General features: G+C 60.6%; 1 protein-coding gene across 1 annotated transcript; it reads right to left on the bottom strand.

Moving 5' to 3' along the window:
- Positions 1-422: 422 nt before the first annotated feature.
- On the bottom strand, positions 423-16,116 carry LOC135578098 (basic proline-rich protein-like). The gene is made up of 6 exons (XM_065048306.1): positions 15,942-16,116; positions 8,795-9,796; positions 7,731-7,784; positions 6,459-6,577; positions 3,477-3,576; positions 423-617 (listed from the first exon to the last, which is right to left on the bottom strand). The coding sequence occupies exons 1-6, from the start codon at positions 16,074-16,076 to the stop codon at positions 564-566; spliced, it is 1,464 nt and encodes a 487-aa protein (XP_064904378.1). The 5' UTR covers positions 16,077-16,116; the 3' UTR covers positions 423-563.
- Positions 16,117-20,428: the final 4,312 nt, after the last annotated feature.

Consider the following 20,428-nt stretch of genomic DNA (forward strand, 5'->3'; position numbering starts at 1 on the left):
TGGGGAGGACACGCCTGCTTATGTATATGTAATGAAGGGGCGTGGCCTCGTGACACAGCAGCGCGCGCGGCCGCAACGGCGGCCGCGAAGGGACAAGAGGCCTATAGGGGTGTAGCGCGACCTATAGGGGCCTATTGGAGAGATATAGGGACCCAAAAAGGGACCCAGGAGTTCGGGAAATGCCCCCAAAAGGGACCCAGGAGTTCGGGACAGACCCGAAAAGGGACCCAGGAGTTCGGAAAATGGTCAAAGAGGGACCCAGGAGTTCGGGACACGCCCAAGAAAGGACCCAGGAGTTCGGGAAACGGCCAAGAAGGGACCCAGGAGTTCGGGAAATGGCCCAAAAAAGGGACCCAGGAGTTCGGGACCCCCGCAAAAAAGGGACCCAGGCGTCCGGGCTCCCCACCCCCTCCCCCACCCCCCAAGTCGAGTCCCAAATTTCTGGTTTTTTCACCCATTTATTTAAAAAACCCCCAAACCACGGGGGGGGGGCGGGGGGGTCAAGGGGGAGGGAACACGGGGGGGTGTGGCCAAAGGGGCGTGGCCGGGAAGGGGGCGGAGCCTCAGGGTCCTTCGCTGAATCGGGTCACGCCCCCCGGGCGGGGCCGGGAGGGGGGCTGGGGGACACGGGGTCACCAGGGGTCACAGGGGTCACCCCAGTGTCCCCCCAAAGTGACCCCATGGCCCAGTCCATCCCAGTCCATCCCAGTCCATCCCAGTCCCCCCCAGTCCCTCCCAGTCCATCCCAGTCCATCCCAGTTCATCCCAGTCCATCCCAGTCCATCCCAGTCCATCCCAGTCCATCCCAGTTCAATCCCAGTTCAATCCCAGTCCATCCCAGTCCCCCCCAGTCCCTCCCAGTTCATCCCAGTCCATCCCAGTCCATCCCAGTCCATCCCAGTCCCTCCCAGTCCCTCCCAGTCCATCCCAGTCCCTCCCAGTCCATCCCAGTCCATCCCAGTTCAATCCCAGTTCAATCCCAGTCCCTCCCAGTCCATCCCAGTTCAATCCCAGTCCCTCCCAGTCCATCCCAGTCCCTCCCAGTCCATCCCAGTCCATCCCAGTTCCCTCCCAGTCCATCCCTGTTCAATCCCAGTTCAATCCCACTCCATCCCAGTCCATCCCAGTCCCTCCCAGTCCATCCCAGTCCATCCCAGTTCCCTCCCAGTCCATCCCAGTTCAATCCCAGTTCAATCCCAGTTCAATCCCAGTCCATCCCAGTCCATCCCAGTCCCTCCCAGTCCCTCCCAGTCCATCCCAGTTCAATCCCAGTCCATCCCAGTCCCTCCCAGTCCATCCCAGTCCATCCAGTTCAATCCCAGTCCATCCCAGTCCATTCCAGTTCCATCCCAGTCCATCCCAGTCCATCCCAGTCCATCCCAGTCCCCCCAGTCCATCCCAGTTCAATCCCAGTCCATCCCAGTCCCTCCCAGTCCATCCCAGTCCCTCCCAGTCCATCCCAGTCCCTCCCAGTCCCTCCCAGTCCATCCCAGTCCATCCAGTCCCTCCCAGTCCCTCCCAGTCCCTCCCAGTCCATCCCAGTTCAATCCCAGTCCATCCCAGTCCTTCCCAGTCCATCCCAGTCCCCCCCAGTCCATCCCAGTCCCTCCCAGTCCCTCCCAGTCCCTCCAGAGTCCCTCCCAGTCCCCCCCAGTCCCTCCAGTCCCTCCCAGTCCATCCCAGTCCCTCCCAGTCCCTCCCAGTCCATCCCAGTTCAATCCCAGTCCATCCCAGTCCCTCCCAGTCCATCCCAGTCCCTCCCAGTCCATCCCAGTCCATCCCAGTCCATCCCAGTCCCCCCCAGTCCATCCCAGTCCCTCCCAGTCCCTCCCAGTCCCTCCCAGTCCATCCCAGTTCAATCCCAGTCCATCCCAGTCCATCCCAGTCCATCCCAGTCCCTCCCAGTCCCTCCAGTCCCTCCCAGTCCATCCCTGTTCAATCCAGTTCAATCCCAGTCCATCCCAGTCCATCCCAGTCCCTCCCAGTCCATCCCAGTTCAATCCCAGTTCAATCCCAGTCCATCCCAGTCCCTCCCAGTCCCTCCCAGTCCATCCCAGTTCCATCCCAGTTCAATCCCAGTCCATCCCAGTCCCCCCCAGTCCATCCCAGTTCAATCCCAGTCCATCCCAGTCCCCCCCAGTCCCCCCCAGTCCATCCCAGTCCCCCCCAGTCCATCCCAGTTCAATCCCAGTCCCTCCCAGTCCATCCCAGTCCCTCCCAGTCCATCCCAGTCCCTCCCAGTCCCTCCCAGTCCATCCCAGTCCATCCCAGTCCCTCCCAGTCCCTCCCAGTCCCCCCAGTCCATCCCAGTCCCTCCCAGTCCCTCCCAGTCCATCCCAGTCCATCCCAGTCCCTCCCAGTCCCTCCCAGTCCATCCCAGTCCCTCCCAGTCCCTCCCAGTCCATCCCAGTCCCTCCCAGTCCATCCCAGTTCAATCCCAGTCCATCCCAGTCCCTCCCAGTCCATCCCAGTCCATCCCAGTCCCTCCCAGTTCAATCCCAGTCCATCCCAGTTCAATCCCAGTTCAATCCCAGTCCCCCCCAGTCCATCCCAGTCCCTCCCAGTCCATCCCAGTTCAATCCCAGTTCAATCCCAGTTCAATCCCAGTCCCTCCCAGTCCCTCCCAGTTCCCTCCCAGTCCATCCCAGTCCATCCCAGTCCCTCCCAGTCCATCCCAGTCCCTCCCAGTCCCTCCCAGTCCATCCCAGTTCAATCCCAGTTCAATCCCAGTCCCTCCCAGTCCATCCCAGCCCCCCCCAGTCCATCCCAGTCCATCCCAGTTCAATCCCAGTTCAATCCCAGTCCATCCCACTCCCTCCCAGTCCCTCCCAGTCCATCCCAGTTCCCTCCCAGTCCATTCCAGTTCAATCCCAGTCCCTCCCAGTCCATCCCAGTCCATCCCAGTCCAATCCCAGTCCATCCCAGTCCCCCCCAGTCCATCCCAGTCCATCCCAGTCCCCCCCAGTCCATCCCAGTTCAATCCCAGTTCAATCCCAGTTCAATCCCAGTCCCTCCCAGTCCCTCCCAGTCCCTCCCAGTCCAATCCCAGTCCATCCCAGTCCCTCCCAGTCCCTCCCAGTCCCCCCCAGTCCCTCCCAGTCCATCCCAGTCCATCCCAGTCCCTCCCAGTCCATCCCAGTCCATCCCAGTCCCTCCCAGTCCCTCCCAGTCCAATCCCAGTCCATCCCAGTCCCTCCCAGTCCCTCCCAGTCCCCCCCAGTCCCTCCCAGTCCATCCCAGTCCCTCCCAGTCCCTCCCAGTCCCTCCCAGTCCAATCCAGTCCATCCCAGTCCATCCCAGTCCCTCCCAGTCCCTCCCAGTCCAATCCCAGTCCATCCCAGTCCCTCCCAGTCCCTCCCAGTCCCTCCCAGTCCAATCCCAGTCCATCCCAGTCCCTCCCAGTCCATCCCAGTCCCTCCCAGTCCATCCCAGTCCCTCCCAGTCCCCCCCAGTCCCTCCCAGTGTCCCCAGTTCACCTCTCTGCGCCGGCCCAGCCCCGTCCCCTCCTTCCAGCCCATGGCCTGCAGCATGCGGCACCCCAGCGTGGCCTCGCGGGGGAGGGGCCCCTCGGCGTCCCTGCCCCCAACGGCACCCGCGGGTCACCCGGGGACCCCTCCCCCACCGCACCCTCCGCCGGGGTCAGGGGGGTCAATGGGGTCTATGGGGTCTAAGGGGTCAATGGGGGGCTATGGGGTCAATGGGGTCAATGGGGTCAATGGGATCAATGAGGGGCTATGGGGTCTATGGGGTCTATGGGGTCTATGGGGTCAATGGGATCAATGAGGGGCTATGGGGTCTATGGGGTCAATGGGGTCTATGGGGTCTATGGGGTCAATGGGGTCAATGGGGTCAATGGGGTCAATGGGGTCTATGGGGTCAATGGGGTCAATGGGGTCTATGGGGTCTATGGGGTCAATGGGGTCAGTGGGGTCAATGGGGGGCTATGGGGTCTATGGGGTCAATGGGGTCTATGGGGTCTATGGGGGCTATGGGGTCTATGGGGTCTATGGGGTCTATGGGGGCTATGGGGTCTATGGGGTCTATGGGGTCAATGGGGTCTATGGGGTCAACGGGGTCTATGGGGTCAATGGGGGGCTATGGGGTCAATGGGGTCTATGGGGTCAATGGGGGGCTATGGGGTCAATGGGGGGCTATGGGGTCTATGGGGTCAATGGGGTCAATGGGGTCAGTGGGGTCAATGGGGTCAATGGGGTCTATGGGGTCAATGGGGTCAGTGGGGTCAATGGGGGGCTATGGGGTCTATGGGGTCAATGGGGTCTATGGGGTCTATGGGTTCAATGGGGTCTATGGGGTCTATGGGGTCAATGGGGTCAATGGGGTCAATGGGATCAATGAGGGGCTATGGGGTCTATGGGGTCAATGGGGTCTATGGGGTCTGTCTATGGGGTCAATGGGGGGGTATGGGGGTCTATGAGGTCAATGGGGTCAATGGGGTCTATGGGGTCTATGGGGTCAATGGGGTCTATGGGGTCAATGGGGGGCTATGGGGTCAATGGGGTCTATGGGGTCAATGGGATCAATGAGGGGCTATGGGGTCTATGGGGTCAATGGGGGCTATGGGGTCAGTGGGGTCAATGGGGTCTATGGGGTCTATGCGGTCAATGGGGTCTATGGGGTCAATGGGGTCTATGGGGTCAATGGGGTCTATGGGGGGCTATGGGGTCAATGGGGTCTATGGGGTCAATGGGGTCTATGGGGGGCTATGGGGTCAATGGGGTCTATGGGATCTATGGGGTCTATGGGGTCTATGGGGTCAATGGGGGGGTATGGGGTCAATGGGGTCTATGGGATCAATAGGGTCAATGGGGTCAATGGGGTCTATGGGGTCAATGGGGTCTATGGGGTCTATGCGGTCAATGGGGTCAGTGGGGTCTATGGGGTCAATGGGGGGCTATGGGTCAGTGGGTCAATGGGGTCTATGGGGTCTATGGGGTCAATGGGGGGCTATGGGGTCAGTGGGGTCAATGGGGTCTATGGGGTCTATGGGGTCTATGGGGTCAATGGGATCTAAGGGGTCAATGGGGGCTATGGGGTCTATGGGGGCTATGGGGTCTATGGGGTCAATGGGGTCTATGGGGTCAATGGGGTCAATGGGGTCAATGGGGTCTATGGGTCAGTGGGGTCTATGGGGTCTATGGGGTCAATGGGGTCAGGGGGGTCAATGGGGTCAATGGGGTCTATGGGGTCAATGGGGTCAGTGGGGTCTATGGGATCAATGGCGTCCATGGGGTCAATGGGGGGCTATGGGGTCAATGGGGTCTATGGGGTCAATGGGGTCAGGGGGGTCAATGGGGTCTATGGGGTCAATGGGGTCAATGGGGTCAGGGGGGTCTATGGGGTCTATGGGGTCAATGGGGTCTATGGGGTCAATGGGGTCAATGGGGTCTATGGGGTCTATGGGGTCTATGGGGTCAATGGGGTCTATGGGATCAATGGGGTCAATGGGGTCTATGGGGTCAATGGGGTCAGTGGGGTCTATGGGGGGCTATGGGGTCAATGGGCTCTATGGGGTCAATGGGGTCTATGGGATCAATGGGGTCAATGGGGTCAATGGGGGCTATGGGGTCTATGGGATCAATGGGGTCAATGGGGTCAATGGGGTCAATGGGGTCTATGGGGTCAATGGGGGGCTATGGGGTCAATGGGGGACTTATGGGGTCAATGGGGTCTATGGGGTCAATGGGGGGCTATGGGGCCAATGGGGGGCTATGGGGGGCTATGGGGTCAATAGGGTCTATGGGGTCAATGGGGGGCTATGGGGTCTATGGGGTCAATGGGGTCAGTGGGGTCTATGGGATCAATGGGGTCTATGGGGTCAGTGGGGTCAATGGGGGGGCTATGGGGCCAATGGGGTCAATGGAGGGCTATGGGGTCGAGGTCTATGGGGTCAATGGGGTCTATGGGGTCTAAGGGGTCAATGGGGGGCTATGGGGTCAATGGGGTCAATGGGGTCAATGGGGTCTATGGGGTCTATGGGGTCAATGGGGTCTATGGGGTCAATGGGGTCTATGGAGTCAATGGGGGGGCTATGGGGTCAATGGGATCAATGGGGGGCTATGGGGTCAATGGGATCAATGGGGGGGCTATAGGGTCAGTGGGGGTCTATGGGGGTCTTATGGGGTCAATAGGGGTCTATGGGGTCAATGGGGGGCTATAGGGTCAATGGGAGGTCTATGGGGTCAATGGGGTCAGTGGGGAGCTATGGGGTCTATGGGGTCAACGGGGGGTCAATGGGGGCTCTATAAGGTCTATAGGGTCAATGGGGGTCTATGGGATCTATGGGGTCAACAGGGGGTCCATAGGGGCTCTATAGGGTCTATAGGGTCAATGGGAGGTCTATGGGGTCAATGGGGGGCTATGGGGTCTGTGGGGTCAACGGGGGGTCAATGGGGGGGTCTACAGGGTCTCTGGGGTCAATGGGGTGTGTGGGTGCTCACCCCGATTGGGGGAGGGGTCCCCCGACTCGTCTCCGTTTGGTGTCGGGGGGGTCAGGGTTGGCCCCTCCCCCCCCGCCCTGCTTCTCCCTCCGCTCGGCCGCCCGGTCCCGGTACTTCAGCTGGGGGAGGGGAGCACCCATGGGTGTCATGTGACCCAGCACCCATGGGTGTCATGTGACCCAGCACCCATGGGTGCCATAGCAACCCCATCCAGCACCCATGGGTGTCATGTGACCCAGCACCCATGGGTGTCATAGCAACCCCATCCAGCACCCATGGGTGTCATGTCACCCAGCACCCATGGGTGTCATGTCACCCAGCGCCCATGGGTGTCATAGCAACCCCATCCAGCACCCATGGGTGTCATGTCACCCAGCACCCATGGGTGCCATAGCAACCCCATCCAGCACCCATGGGTGTCATGTGACCCAGCGCCCATGGGTGCCATAGCAACCCCATCCAGCACCCATGGGTGTCATGTGACCCAGCACCCATGGGTGTCACAGCAACCCCATCCAGCACCCATGGGTGTCATGTCACCAGCACCCATGGGTGTCATAGCAACCCCATCCAACACCCATGGGTGTCATGTGACCCAGCACCCATGGGTGTCATAGCAACCCCATCCAACACCCATGGGTGTCATGTCACCCAGCACCCATGGGTGTCAGAGCAACCCCATCCAGCACCCATGGGTGTCATGTCACCCAGCACCCATGGGTGCCATAGCAAACCCATGGGTGTCATGTCACCCAGCACCCATGGGTGTCACAGCAACCCCATCCAGCACCCATGGGTGTCATGTCACCCAGCACCCATCGGTGTCACAGCAACCCCATCCAACACCCATGGGTGTCATGTCACCCAGCGCCCATGGGTGCCATAGCAACCCCCATCCAGCACCCATGGGTGTCATGTCACCCAGCACCCATGGGTGCCATAGCAACCCCATCCAGCACCCATGGGTGTCATGTGACCCAGCACCCATGGGTGCCATAGCAACCCCATCCAGCACCCATGGGTGTCATGTCACCCAGCACCCATGGGTGTCATAGCAACCCCATCCAGCACCCATGGGTGTCATGTGACCCAGCACCCATGGGTGCCATAGCAACCCCATCCAGCACCCATGGGTGTCATGTGACCCAGCACCCATGGGTGCCATAGCAAACCCATGGGTGCCATGTCACCCAGCACCCATGGGTGCCCCCCCAAGTCCCATGGGTGCCCCAAGTCCCATGGGTGCCCCTCAGCACCCATGGGTGCAGGTACCTCCATGTCCTCCAGGGGGGGCTGGTGGCTCCTCCGCTGCAGCTCCAGGTTTTGCTGGGAGGGACCCAGGAGTTCGGGAGGGACCCAGGAGTTCGGGAGGGACCCAGGAGTTCGGGAGGGACCCAGGAGTTCGGGGGGACCCAGGAGTTCAGGGGGGACCCAGGAGTTCGGGAGGGACCCAGGAGTTCCCCAAATACCAAATACCCAATAGGGGTGGTCCCAATACCCCCAAATGGGTCCCCAAAACCCCCCCAAAGTGGGTTTTCCCACCCAATGAGGGATCCCCAACACCCAATGGGGGGTCCCCAATATCCATGGGGGGTCCCCAACACCCAATGGGAGGGTCCCCAATATCCCAGGGGGGTCCCCAACACCCAATGGGGGGGTCCCCAACATCCAATGGGGGGTCCCCAATATCCCAGGGGGTCCCCAATCCCCTCAAGAAAGGTCCCCAAATCCCCCCCAAAGTGTCACTTCCCACCCAAAGGGGGGGTCCCCAATATCCCAGGGGGTCCCCAATATCTATGGGGGGTCCCCAATATCCATGGGGGGTCCCCAATATCCCAGGGGGTTCCCCAACACCCAATGGGGGGGTCCTCAATATCCCAGGGGGGTCCCCAATATCCCAAGGGGGTCCCCAACACCCAATGGGGGGTCCCCAATATCCAAGGGGGGTCCCCAATATCCCAAGGGGGTCCCCAACACCCATGGGGGGGTCCCAATATCCATGGGGGGTCCCCAATATCCCAGGGGGTCCCCAACACTATCCTGGGGTCCCCGATCCCCTCAAGAAAGGTCCCCAAACCCCCCAAAGTGTCACTTCCCACCCAAAGGGGGATCCCCAATACCCAAAGGGGTCCCCAACACCCAATGGGGGGGTCCCCAATATCCAAGGGGGGTCCCCAATATCCCAGGGGGTCCCGAACACTTCCCTGGGGTCCCCGATCCCCTCAAGAAAGGTCCCCAAACCCCCCCAAAGTGTCACTTCCCCCCCAAAGGGGGGTCCCCAATATCCCAGGGGGGTCCCCAATACCCAATGGGGGGGTGCCCAGATTTGGGGGTACCTTGTGCAGCCCCGAGAGCTGCTGGTGCCGCAGCAGCGCCTCCTTGCTGGGGAATTGGCGCCGGCACAACAAACAGGCCAGTTTGTGCCAATCGGTGAGCGGTTGGGACCCCCCCGGGACCCCTCCGGGTGACGGGACCCCCGGGCCGGGCCCCCCGCCCCCCCGCTCGCCGCGGTCACCCCGATCGCCCTCCTCTTCGCTCTCGCTCTCCCCGCTGTAGGCGGCGACCAGACCCCGGGGGGGCTCTGCGGAGAAACGGGGACCCAGGAGTTCGGGAGGGACCCAGGAGTTCGGGAGGGACCCAGGAGTTTGGGGGAGGTAGGGGCTTGAGGGACCCAGGCATTCGGGAGGGACCCAGGAGTTCGGGGGACATGGGAGGTCAGGGGGACCCAGGAGTTCGGGAGGGACCCAGGAGTTCGGGGGAGATAGGGGATTGGGGGACCCAGGAGTTCGGGAGGGACCCAGGAGTTCGGGGGAGATAGGGGATTGGGGGACCCAGGAGTTCGGGAGGGACCCAAGAGTTCGGGAGGGACCCAGGAGTTCGGGAGGGACCCAGGAGTTCAGGGGACACTGGGGTTTGGGGGACCCAGGAGTTCGGGAGGGACCCAGGAGTTCGGGGGAGATAGGGGATTGGGGGACCCAGGAGTTCGGGAGGGACCCAGGAGTTCGGGAGAGACCCAGGAGTTCAGGGGACACTGGGGTTTGGGGGGACCCAGGCGTTCGGGAGGGACCCAGGAGTTCGGGGGACCCAGGAGTTTGGGAGGGACCCAGGAGTTTGGGAGGGACCCAGGAGTTTGGGGGACACACAAGTTCAGGAGGACCCAGGAGTTTGGGGGGACCCAGGCATCCGGGAGGAACCCAGGAGTTCAGTGGGGGTGCCCAGGTATCTGGGAGGGACCCAGGCGTCCGGGGGGACCCAGGCGTCCGGCTCACCATCCGGTCGTCGCCCCCCAGCCGCGGCAGCTCCAGGTTCGGGTGCTGGTGCCGCTCGCTCAGGGCGCCCTGGGGGGAACCGGGGTCACCCCTGGGTGCTGGGGGTGACCCCCATGGCACCCATAGACCCACATAGACCCCTATAGAACCCATAGCCCCCATAGACCCCCATAGCACCCATAGACCCACATAGACCCCCATAGCACCCATAGCTCCCATAGACCCACATAGACCCCCATAGCACCCATAGCCCCCATAGACCCACATAGACCCCCCATAGCCCCCATAGACCCACATAGACCCCCATAGCACCCATAGCCCCTATAGACCCACATAGACCCCCCATAGCACCCATAGACCCACACAGACCCACACAGACCCCCCATAGCACCCATAGCTCCCATAGACCCACATAGACCCCCCATAGCACCCATAGCCCCCATAGACCCACATAGACCCCCATAGCACCCATAGCTCCCATAGACCCACATAGACCCCCCATAGCACCCATAGACCCACATAGACCCCCATAGCATCCATAGCCCCCATAGACCCACACAGACCCCCCATAGCACCCATAGCCCCCATAGACCCACATAGACCCCCCATAGCACCCATAGACCCACATAGACCCCCCCATAGCCCCCATAGACCCACATAGACCCCTATAGCACCCATAGCCCCCACAGACCCATGTAGTCCCCTATAGCACCTATAGCTCCCATAGACCAACATAGACCCCCCATAGCACCCATAGCTCCCATAGACCCACATAGACCCCCCATAGCACCCATAGCCCCTATAGACCCACATAGACCCCCCATAGCACCCATAGACCCACACAGACCCACACAGACCCCCCATAGCACCCATAGCCCCCATAGACCCACATAGACCCCCATAGCACCCATAGCCCCCATAGACCCACATAGACCCCCCATAGCACCCATAGCTCCCATAGACCCACATAGACCCCCCATAGCACCCATAGCCCCCATAGACCCACATAGACCCCCATAGCACCCATAGCTCCCATAGACTCACACAGACCCCTATAGCACCCATAGCCCCCATAGACCCACATAGACCCCCATAGCACCCATAGCTCCCATAGACCCACACAGACCCCCTATAGCACCCATAGCCCCTATAGACCCACATAGACACCCCATAGCACCCATAGCTCCCATAGACCCACATAGACCCCCGCATAGCACCCATAGCTCCCATAGACCCACATAGACCCCCCATAGCACCCATAGACCCCATAGACCCACATAGACCCCCCATAGCACCTATAGACCCACATAGACCCCCATAGCACCCATAGCTCCCATAGACCCACATAGACCCCCTATAGCACCCATAGCACCCATAGACCCACACAGACCCACACAGACCCCCCCATAGCACCCATAGCCCCCATAGAACCCATAGACCCACATAGCACCCATAGACCTCCCATGGCACCCATAGACCTCCATAGCACCCACAGACCTCCCATAGCTCCCACAGACCCACATAGACCCCCATAGCACCTGTAGCCCCCACAGACCCACATAGACACCCATAGCACCCATAGCCCCCATAGCACCCATAGACCCACATAGCACCCATAGCTCCCATGGCACCCATAGACCCACATAGCACCCATAGCTCCCATAGCACCCATAGACCCACACAGACCCACACAGACCCCCCATAGCCCCCATAGCACCCATAGACCCACATAGCACCCACAGACCTCCCATGGCACCCATAGACCCACACAGACCCCCCCCATAGCACCCATAGCCCCCATAGCACCCATAGACCCACATAGACCCTCCCATAGCACCCATAGGCCCCCTATAGCACCCGTAGACCCCTATGGCACCCATGAACCCGCATAGCACCCACAGCCCCCCATAGCACCCATAGACCTCCATAGCACCCACAGCCCCCATAGCACCCATAGACTCCCCATAGCACCCATAACCCCCATAGCACCCATAGACCTCCATAGCACCCATAGCCCCCATACCACCCATAGCCCCACATAGCACCCATAGACCCGTCATACCTGATGCCCCCATATCGCTCTATAGCACCCATGGGTGCTCTCACCTTCTTCTCCAGGATGGCGCACCCAACGCCCCATACAACTGCCATAGGTCTCTATAGCACCCATGGGTGCTCTCACCTTCTTCTCCAGGATGGCGCACCCAACGCCCCATACAACTGCCATAGGTCTCTATAGCACCCATGGGTGCTCTATCTCACCTTCTTCTCCAGGATGGCGCACCCAACGCCCCATACAACTGCCATAGGTCTCTATAGCACCCATGGGTGCTCTCACCTTCTTCTCCAGGATGGCGCACCCAACGCCCCATACAACTGCCATAGGTCTCTATAGCACCCATGGGTGCTCTCACCTTCTTCTCCAGGATGGCGGACCCAACGCCCCATACAACTGCCATAGGTCCCTATAGCACCCATGGGTGCTCTCACCTTCTTCTCCAGGATGGCGCACCCAACGCCCCATACAACTGCCATAGGTCTCTATAGCACCCATGGGTGCTCTCACCTTCTTCTCCAGGATGGCGCACCCAACGCCCCATACAACTGCCATAGGTCTCTATAGCACCCATGGGTGCTCTCACCTTCTTCTCCAGGATGGCGCACCCAACGCCCCATACAACTGCCATAGGTCTCTATAGCACCCATGGGTGCTCTCACCTTCTTCTCCAGGATGGCGCACCCAACGCCCCATACAACTGCCATAGGTCTCTATAGCACCCATGGGTGCTCTATCTCACCTTCTTCTCCAGGATGGCGCACCCAACGCCCCATACAACTGCCATAGGTCTCTATAGCACCCATGGGTGCTCTATCTCACCTTCTTCTCCAGGATGGCGCACCCAACGCCCCATACAACTGCCATAGGTCTCTATAGCACCCATGGGTGCTCTCACCTTCTTCTCCAGGATGGCGCACCCAACGCCCCATACAACTGCCATAGGTCTCTATAGCACCCATGGGTGCTCTATCTCACCTTCTTCTCCAGGATGGCGCACCCAACGCCCCATACAACTGCCATAGGTCCCTATAGCACCCATGGGTGCTCTATCTCACCTTCTTCTCCAGGATGGCGCACCCAACGCCCCATACAACTGCCATAGGTCTCTATAGCACCCATGGGTGCTCTCACCTTCTTCTCCAGGATGGCGCACCCAACGCCCCATACAACTGCCATAGGTCTCTATAGCACCCATGGGTGCTCTATCTCACCTTCTTCTCCAGGATGGCGCACCCAACGCCCCATACAACTGCCATAGGTCTCTATAGCACCCATGGGTGCTCTATCTCACCTTCTTCTCCAGGATGGCGCACCCAACGCCCCATACAACTGCCATAGGTCTCTATAGCACCCATGGGTGCTCTATCTCACCTTCTTCTCCAGGATGGTGCACCCAACGCCCCATACAACTGCCATAGGTCTCTTTAGCACCCATGGGTGCTCTCACCTTCTTCTCCAGGATGGCGCACCCAACGCCCCATACAACTGCCATAGGTCTCTATAGCACCCATGGGTGCTCTATCTCACCTTCTTCTCCAGGATGGCGCACCCAACGCCCCATACAACTGCCATAGGTCTCCATAGCACCCATGGGTGCTCTATCTCACCTTCTTCTCCAGGATGGCGCACCCAACGCCCCATACAACTGCCATAGGTCTCTATAGCACCCATGGGTGCTCTATCTCACCTTCTTCTCCAGGATGGCGCACCCAACGCCCCATACAACTGCCATAGGTCTCTATAGCACCCATGGGTGCTCTCACCTTCTTCTCCAGGATGGCGCACCCAACGCCCCATACAACTGCCATAGGTCTCTATAGCACCCATGGGTGCTCTCACCTTCTTCTCCAGGATGGCGTACCCAACGCCCCATACAACTGCCATAGGTCTCTATAGCACCCATGGGTGCTCTCACCTTCTTCTCCAGGATGGCGCACCCAACGCCCCATACAACTGCCATAGGTCTCTATAGCACCCATGGGTGCTCTCACCTTCTTCTCCAGGATGGCGGACCCAACGCCCCATACAACTGCCATAGGTCTCTATAGCACCCATGGGTGCTCTCACCTTCTTCTCCAGGATGGCGCACCCAACGCCCCATACAACTGCCATAGGTCTCTATAGCACCCATGGGTGCTCTCACCTTCTTCTCCAGGATGGCGGACCCAACGCCCCATACAACTGCCATAGGTCTCTATAGCACCCATGGGTGCTCTCACCTTCTTCTCCAGGATGGCGCACCCAACGCCCCATACAACTGCCATAGGTCTCTATAGCACCCATGGGTGCTCTCACCTTCTCCTCCAGGATAGCGCACCCAACGCCCCATACAACTGCCGTAGGTCTCTATAGCACCCATGGGTGCTCTCACCTTCTTCTCCAGGATGGCGTACCCAACGCCCCATACAACTGCCATAGGTCTCTATAGCACCCATGGGTGCTCTCACCTTCTTCTCCAGGATGGGGGACCCAACGCCCCATACAACTGCCATAGGTCTCTATAGCACCCATGGGTGCTCTATCTCACCTTCTTCTCCAGGATGGCGCACCCAACGCCCCATACAACTGCCATAGGTCTCTATAGCACCCATGGGTGCTCTATCTCACCTTCTTCTCCAGGATGGCGCACCCAACGCCCCATACAACTGCCATAGGTCTCTATAGCACCCATGGGTGCTCTATCTCACCTTCTTCTCCAGGATGGCGCACCCAACGCCCCATACAACTGCCATAGGTCTCCATAGCACCCATGGGTGCTCTCACCTTCTTCTCCAGGATGGCGCACCCAACGCCCCATACAACTGCCATAGGTCTCTATAGCACCCATGGGTGCTCTATCTCACCTTCTTCTCCAGGATGGCGCACCCAACGCCCCATACAACTGCCATAGGTCTCTATAGCACCCATGGGTGCTCTCACCTTCTTCTCCAGGATGGCGCACCCAACGCCCCATACAACTGCCATAGGTCTCTATAGCACCCATGGGTGCTCTATCTCACCTTCTTCTCCAGGATGGCGCACCCAACGCCCCATACAACTGCCATAGGTCTCTATAGCACCCATGGGTGCTCTATCTCACCTTCTTCTCCAGGATGGCGGACCCAACGCCCCATACAACTGCCATAGGTCTCTATAGCACCCATGGGTGCTCTCACCTTCTTCTCCAGGATGGCGCACCCAACGCCCCATACAACTGCCATAGGTCTCTATAGCACCCATGGGTGCTCTCACCTTCTTCTCCAGGATGGCGTACCCAACGCCCCATACAACTGCCATAGGTCTCTATAGCACCCATGGGTGCTCTCACCTTCTTCTCCAGGATGGCGCACCCAACGCCCCATACAACTGCCATAGGTCTCTATAGCACCCATGGGTGCTCTCACCTTCTTCTCCAGGATGGCGTACCCAACGCCCCATACAACTGCCATAGGTCCCTATAGCACCCATGGGTGCTCTATCTCACCTTCTTCTCCAGGATGGCGCACCCAACGCCCCATACAACTGCCGTAGGTCTCTATAGCACCCATGGGTGCTCTATCTCACCTTCTTCTCCAGGATGGCGCACCCAACGCCCCATACAACTGCCATAGGTCTCTATAGCACCCATGGGTGCTCTATCTCACCTTCTTCTCCAGGATGGCGCACCCAACGCCCCATACAACTGCCGTAGGTCTCTATAGCACCCATGGGTGCTCTCACCTTCTTCTCCAGGATGGTGCACCCAACGCCCCATACAACTGCCGTAGGTCTCTATAGCACCCATGGGTGCTCTCACCTTCTTCTCCAGGATGGCGTACCCAACGCCCCATACAACTGCCATAGGTCTCTATAGCACCCATGGGTGCTCTCACCTTCTTCTCCAGGATGGCGCACCCAACGCCCCATACAACTGCCATAGGTCTCTATAGCACCCATGGGTGCTCTCACCTTCTTCTCCAGGATGGCGCACCCAACGCCCCATACAACTGCCATAGGTCTCTATAGCACCCATGGGTGCTCTCACCTTCTTCTCCAGGATGGCGGACCCAACGCCCCATACAACTGCCATAGGTCTCTATAGCACCCATGGGTGCTCTCACCTTCTTCTCCAGGATGGCGCACCCAACGCCCCATACAACTGCCATAGGTCTCTATAGCACCCATGGGTGCTCTCACCTTCTTCTCCAGGATGGCGTACCCCGCGTCGGCCGCGGCCGCCTCCCTCCTCTCGTCGTCCCGGGGTGCCGGGGGGTTCCCCGAGCTGCGCCCGCTCTCCCGCTGCTTGTTCAGGCTGCGCGCCCAGCGCTCCATGTCCTTGGCGATCTAGGAGCACCCATGGGTGTCATTAGGGTGACTGGGGACGCATGGGACCCATTGGGGACCTATGGGTGCTATTGAAATGATTGGAGAGCCGTGGGTGCCATTGGGGTCTAAAAGGACTCATAGGAGCATATGGGAGTCCATGGGTGCTATTGGGGTCAAAAGGCACCCATGGGTGCTGTTGGGGACCCACGGGTGCTATTAAAATGATTGGAGACCAATGGGTGCCATTGGGGTCTAAAGGGACCCATAGGGGGACATGTGGACCCATGGGTGCTATTGGAATCAAAAGGGACCTATGGGTGCTGTTGGGGACCCACGGGTGCTATTGAAATAATTGGAGACCAATGGGTGCCATTGGGGTCTAAAGGGACCCATAGGGGGACATGGGGACCCATGGGTGTTATTGGGGTCTAAGGGGACCCATAGGTGCTATTGGGGTCAAAGAAGACCCATGGGTGTCATTGGGGACCCATAGGTGCTGTTAGGACCCATGGGTGCTATTGGGGACCCATAGGTGCTGTTGGGACCCATGGGTGCTGTTGGGGACCCATGGGTGCTATTGAGAAGAATGGGGACCTATGGGTGCTACTGAAATGACTGGAGAGCCGTGGGTGGCATTGAGGTCTAAAGGGACCCATAGGGGGACATGGGAACCCATGGGTGCTATTGGGGTCTAAGGAGACCCATGGGTGCTGTTGGGGACCCATGGGTGCTATTGGGGTCTAAGGAGACCCATGGGTGCTGTTGGGGACCCATGGGTGCTATTGAGAGCATTAGACTCATGGGTGTCATTGAGGACCCATAGGTGCTGTTGGGACCCATGGGTGCTATTGGGGTCAAAAGGGACCCATGGGTGCTGCTGGGGACCCACGGGTGCTATTGAGAGCATTGGAGACCCATGGGTGTCATTGGGGACCCATAGGTGCTGTTGGAAGCCATGGGTGCTCTTGGGGACCCATACGTGCTGTTGGAAGCCATGGGTGCTCTTGGGGACCCATTGGTGCTGTTGGGACTCATGGGAGTCATTGGGGACCCATTGGTGCTGTTGGGACCCATGGGTGTCATTGGGGACCCATAGGTGCTGTTGGGACCCATGGGTGCTCTTGGGGACCCATTGGTGCTGTTGGAAGCCATGGGTGCTCTTGGGGACCCATAGGTGCTGTTGGGACTCATGGGTGCTATTGGGGACCCATAGGTGCTGTTGGGACCCATGGGTGTCATTGGGGACCCATTGGTGCTGTTGGGACCCATGGGTGCTCTTGGGGACCCATAGGTGCTGTTGGGAGCCATGCGTGTCATTGGGGACCCATAGGTGCTGTTGGGACACATGGGTGCTCTTGGGGACCCATAGGTGCTGTTGGGACCCATGGGTGTCATTGGGGACCCATTGGTGCTGTTGGGACCCATGGGTGCTCTTGGGGTCTATGGGCACCCCTGGGTGCTGTTGGGTGTTCAGGCTGCGCGCCCAGCGCTCCATGTCCTTGGCGATCTAGGAGCACCCATGGGTGTCATTAGGGTGACTGGGGACCCATGGGACCCATTGGGGACCTATGGGTGCTATTGAAATGATTGGAGAGCCGTGGGTGCCATTGGGGTCTAAAGGGACCCATAGGGGGACATGGGGATCCATGGGTGCTATTGGGGTCTATGGGGACCCATGGGTGCTGTTGGGGAGCCATGGGTGCTGTGGGTCCTCATGGGTGCTGTGGGTGCCCCTGGGTGCTGTGGGTCCCCCCTTGGGTGCTGTGGGCACCCATGGGTGCTGTGGGGCTCTATGGGTCCCCCATGGGTGCTGTGGGGCTCTATGGGTCCCCCATGGGTGCTGTGGGCACCCATGGGTGCTGTGGGGCTCTATGGGTCCCCCATGGGTGCTGTGGGGCTCTATGGGTGCCCCTGGGTGCTGTGGGCACCCTTGGGTGCTGTGGGGCTCTACGGGTCCCCCTGGGTGCTGTGGGGCTCTATGGGTGCCCTTGGGTGCTGTGGGGCTCTATGGGTGCCCCCTGGGTGCTGTGGGTCCCCCCTGGGTGCTGTGGGGCTCTATGGGTGCTGTGGGCACCCCTGGGTGCTATGGGGCTCTATGGGTGCCCCTGGGTGCTGTGGGGCTCTATGGGTGCTGTGGGCACCCTTGGGTGCTGTGGGGCTCTATGGGTGCCCCTGGGTGCTGTGGGGCTCTATGGGTGCTGTGGGGCTCTATGGGTGCTGTGGGCACCCCTGGGTGCTGTGGGGCTCTATGGGTGCCCCTGGGTGCTGTGGGGCTCTATGGGCACCCCTGGGTGCTGTGGGGCTCTATGGGTGCTGTGGGGCTCTATGGGCACCCCTGGGTGCTGTGGGGCTCTATGGGTGCCCCTGGGTGCCGTGGGGATCTATGGGTCCCCATGGGTGCTGTGGGCACCCCTGGGTGCTGTGGGGCTCTATGGGTGCTGTGGGTCCCCCCTGGGTGCTGTGGGGCTCTATGGGTGCTGTGGGTCCCCCATGGGTGCTGTGGGGCTCTATGGGTGCTGTGGGGCTCTATGGGTGCTGTGGGTCCCCCATGGGTGCTGTGGGGCTCTATGGGTGCTGTGGGGCTCTATGGGTCCCCCATGGGTGCTGTGGGGCTCTATGGGTGCTGTGGGCTCTATGGGTGCTGTGGGCACCCTTGGGTGCTGTGGGTCCCCCCTGGGTGCTGTGGGGCTCTATGGGTGCTGTGGGGCTCTACGGGTCCCCCCTGGGTGCTGTGGGGCTCTATGGGTGCTGTGGGGCTCTATGGGTGCTGTGGGCTCTATGGGTGCTGTGGGGCTCTATGGGTGCTGTGGGTCCCCCCTGGGTGCTGTGGGTCCCCCATGGGTGCTGTGGGGCTCTATGGATTCCCCATGGGTGCTGTGGGGCTCTATGGGTGCTGTGGGCTCTATGGGTGCTGTGGGGCTCTATGGGTGCTGTGGGGCTCTATGGGTGCTGTGGGCACCCTTGGGTGCTGTGGGGCTCTATGGGTCCCCATGGGTGCTGTGGGTCTCTATGGGTGCTGTGGGTCCCCCCTGGGTGCTGTGGGGCTCTATGGGTGCTGTGGGTCCCCCATGGGTGCTGTGGGGCTCTATGGATTCCCCATGGGTGCTGTGGGGCTCTATGGGCGCTGTGGGGCTCTATGGGTCCCCCATGGGTGCTGTGGGGCTCTATGGGTGCTGTGGGGCTCTATGGGTGCTGTGGGTCCCCATGGGTGCTGTGGGGCTCTATGGGTGCTGTGGGGCCCCCATGGGTGCTGTGGGGCTCTATGGGTGCTGTGGGGCTCTATGGGTGCTGTGGGTCCCCCATGGGTGCTGTGGGGCTCTATGGGTGCTGTGGGCACCCCTGGGTGCTGTGGGGCTCTATGGGTGCTGTGGGGCTCTATGGGTGCTGTGGGGCTCTATGGGTGCTCTGGGCACCCTTGGGTGCTGTGGGGCTCTATGGGTGCTGTGGGGCTCTATGGGTCCCCCATGGGTGCTGTGGGGCTCTATGGGTGCTGTGGGTCCCCCCTGGGTGCCGTGGGCTCTATGGTGCTGTGGGGCTCTATGGGTGCTGTGGGCTCTATGGGTGCTGTGGGCACCCTTGGGTGCTGTGGGGCTCTATGGGTGCTGTGGGTCCCCCATGGGTGCTGTGGGGCTCTATGGGTCCCCCATGGGTGCTGTGGGGCTCTATGGGTGCTGTGGGCACCCTTGGGTGCTGTGGGGCTCTATGGGTGCTGTGGGTCCCCCCTGGGTGCTGTGGGTCCCCCATGGGTGCTGTGGGGCTCTATGGATTCCCCATGGGTGCTGTGGGGCTCTATGGGTGCTGTGGGGCTCTATGGGTGCTGTGGGCTCTATGGGTGCTGTGGGGCTCTATGGGTGCTGTGGGGCTCTATGGGTGCTGTGGGGCTCTATGGGTCCCCCATGGGTGCTGTGGGGCTCTATGGGTGCTGTGGGGCTCTATGGGTGCTGTGGGTCCCCCATGGGTGCTGTGGGGCTCTATGGGTGCTGTGGGGCTCTATGGGTCCCCATGGGTGCTGTGGGGCTCTATGGGTGCTGTGGGCTCTATGGGTGCTGTGGGGCTCTATGGGTGCTGTGGGGCTCTATGGGGGTGCTGTGGGTCCCCCATGGGTGCTGTGGGGCTCTATGGGTGCTGTGGGCTCTATGGGTGCTGGGGGCACCCATGGGTGCTGTGGGGCTCTATGGGTGCTGTGGGGCTCTATGGGTGCTGTGGGGCTCTATGGGTCCCCATGGGTGCTGTGGGGCTCTATGGGTGCTGTGGGGCTCTATGGGTGCTGTGGGGCTCTATGGGTGCTGTGGGGCTCTATGGGTCCCCATGGGTGCTGTGGGGCTCTATGGGTGCTGTGGGGGGCTCTATGGGTCCCC

The sequence above is a fragment of the Columba livia genome, unplaced genomic scaffold (assembly GCF_036013475.1).
Source record: "Columba livia isolate bColLiv1 breed racing homer unplaced genomic scaffold, bColLiv1.pat.W.v2 Scaffold_470, whole genome shotgun sequence".
Lineage (NCBI taxonomy): Eukaryota > Metazoa > Chordata > Aves > Columbiformes > Columbidae > Columba > Columba livia.

Excerpts from the sequence above, each read along its gene's own strand:
- LOC135578098 (XM_065048306.1), bottom strand. The coding sequence starts at position 16,076 with ATGGAGCGCTGGGCGCGCAGCCTGAACAAGCAGCGGGAGAGCGGGCGC. Across the intron at positions 6,578-7,730 it reads CCCCCCTGGAGGACATGGAG|CTGAAGTACCGGGACCGGGC; the intron begins GTACCTGCACCC and ends CCCCTCCCCCAG. Across the intron at positions 618-3,476 it reads GGCTGGGCCGGCGCAGAGAG|CCCCCCTCCCGGCCCCGCCC; the intron begins GTGAACTGGGGA and ends CGTGTCCCCCAG.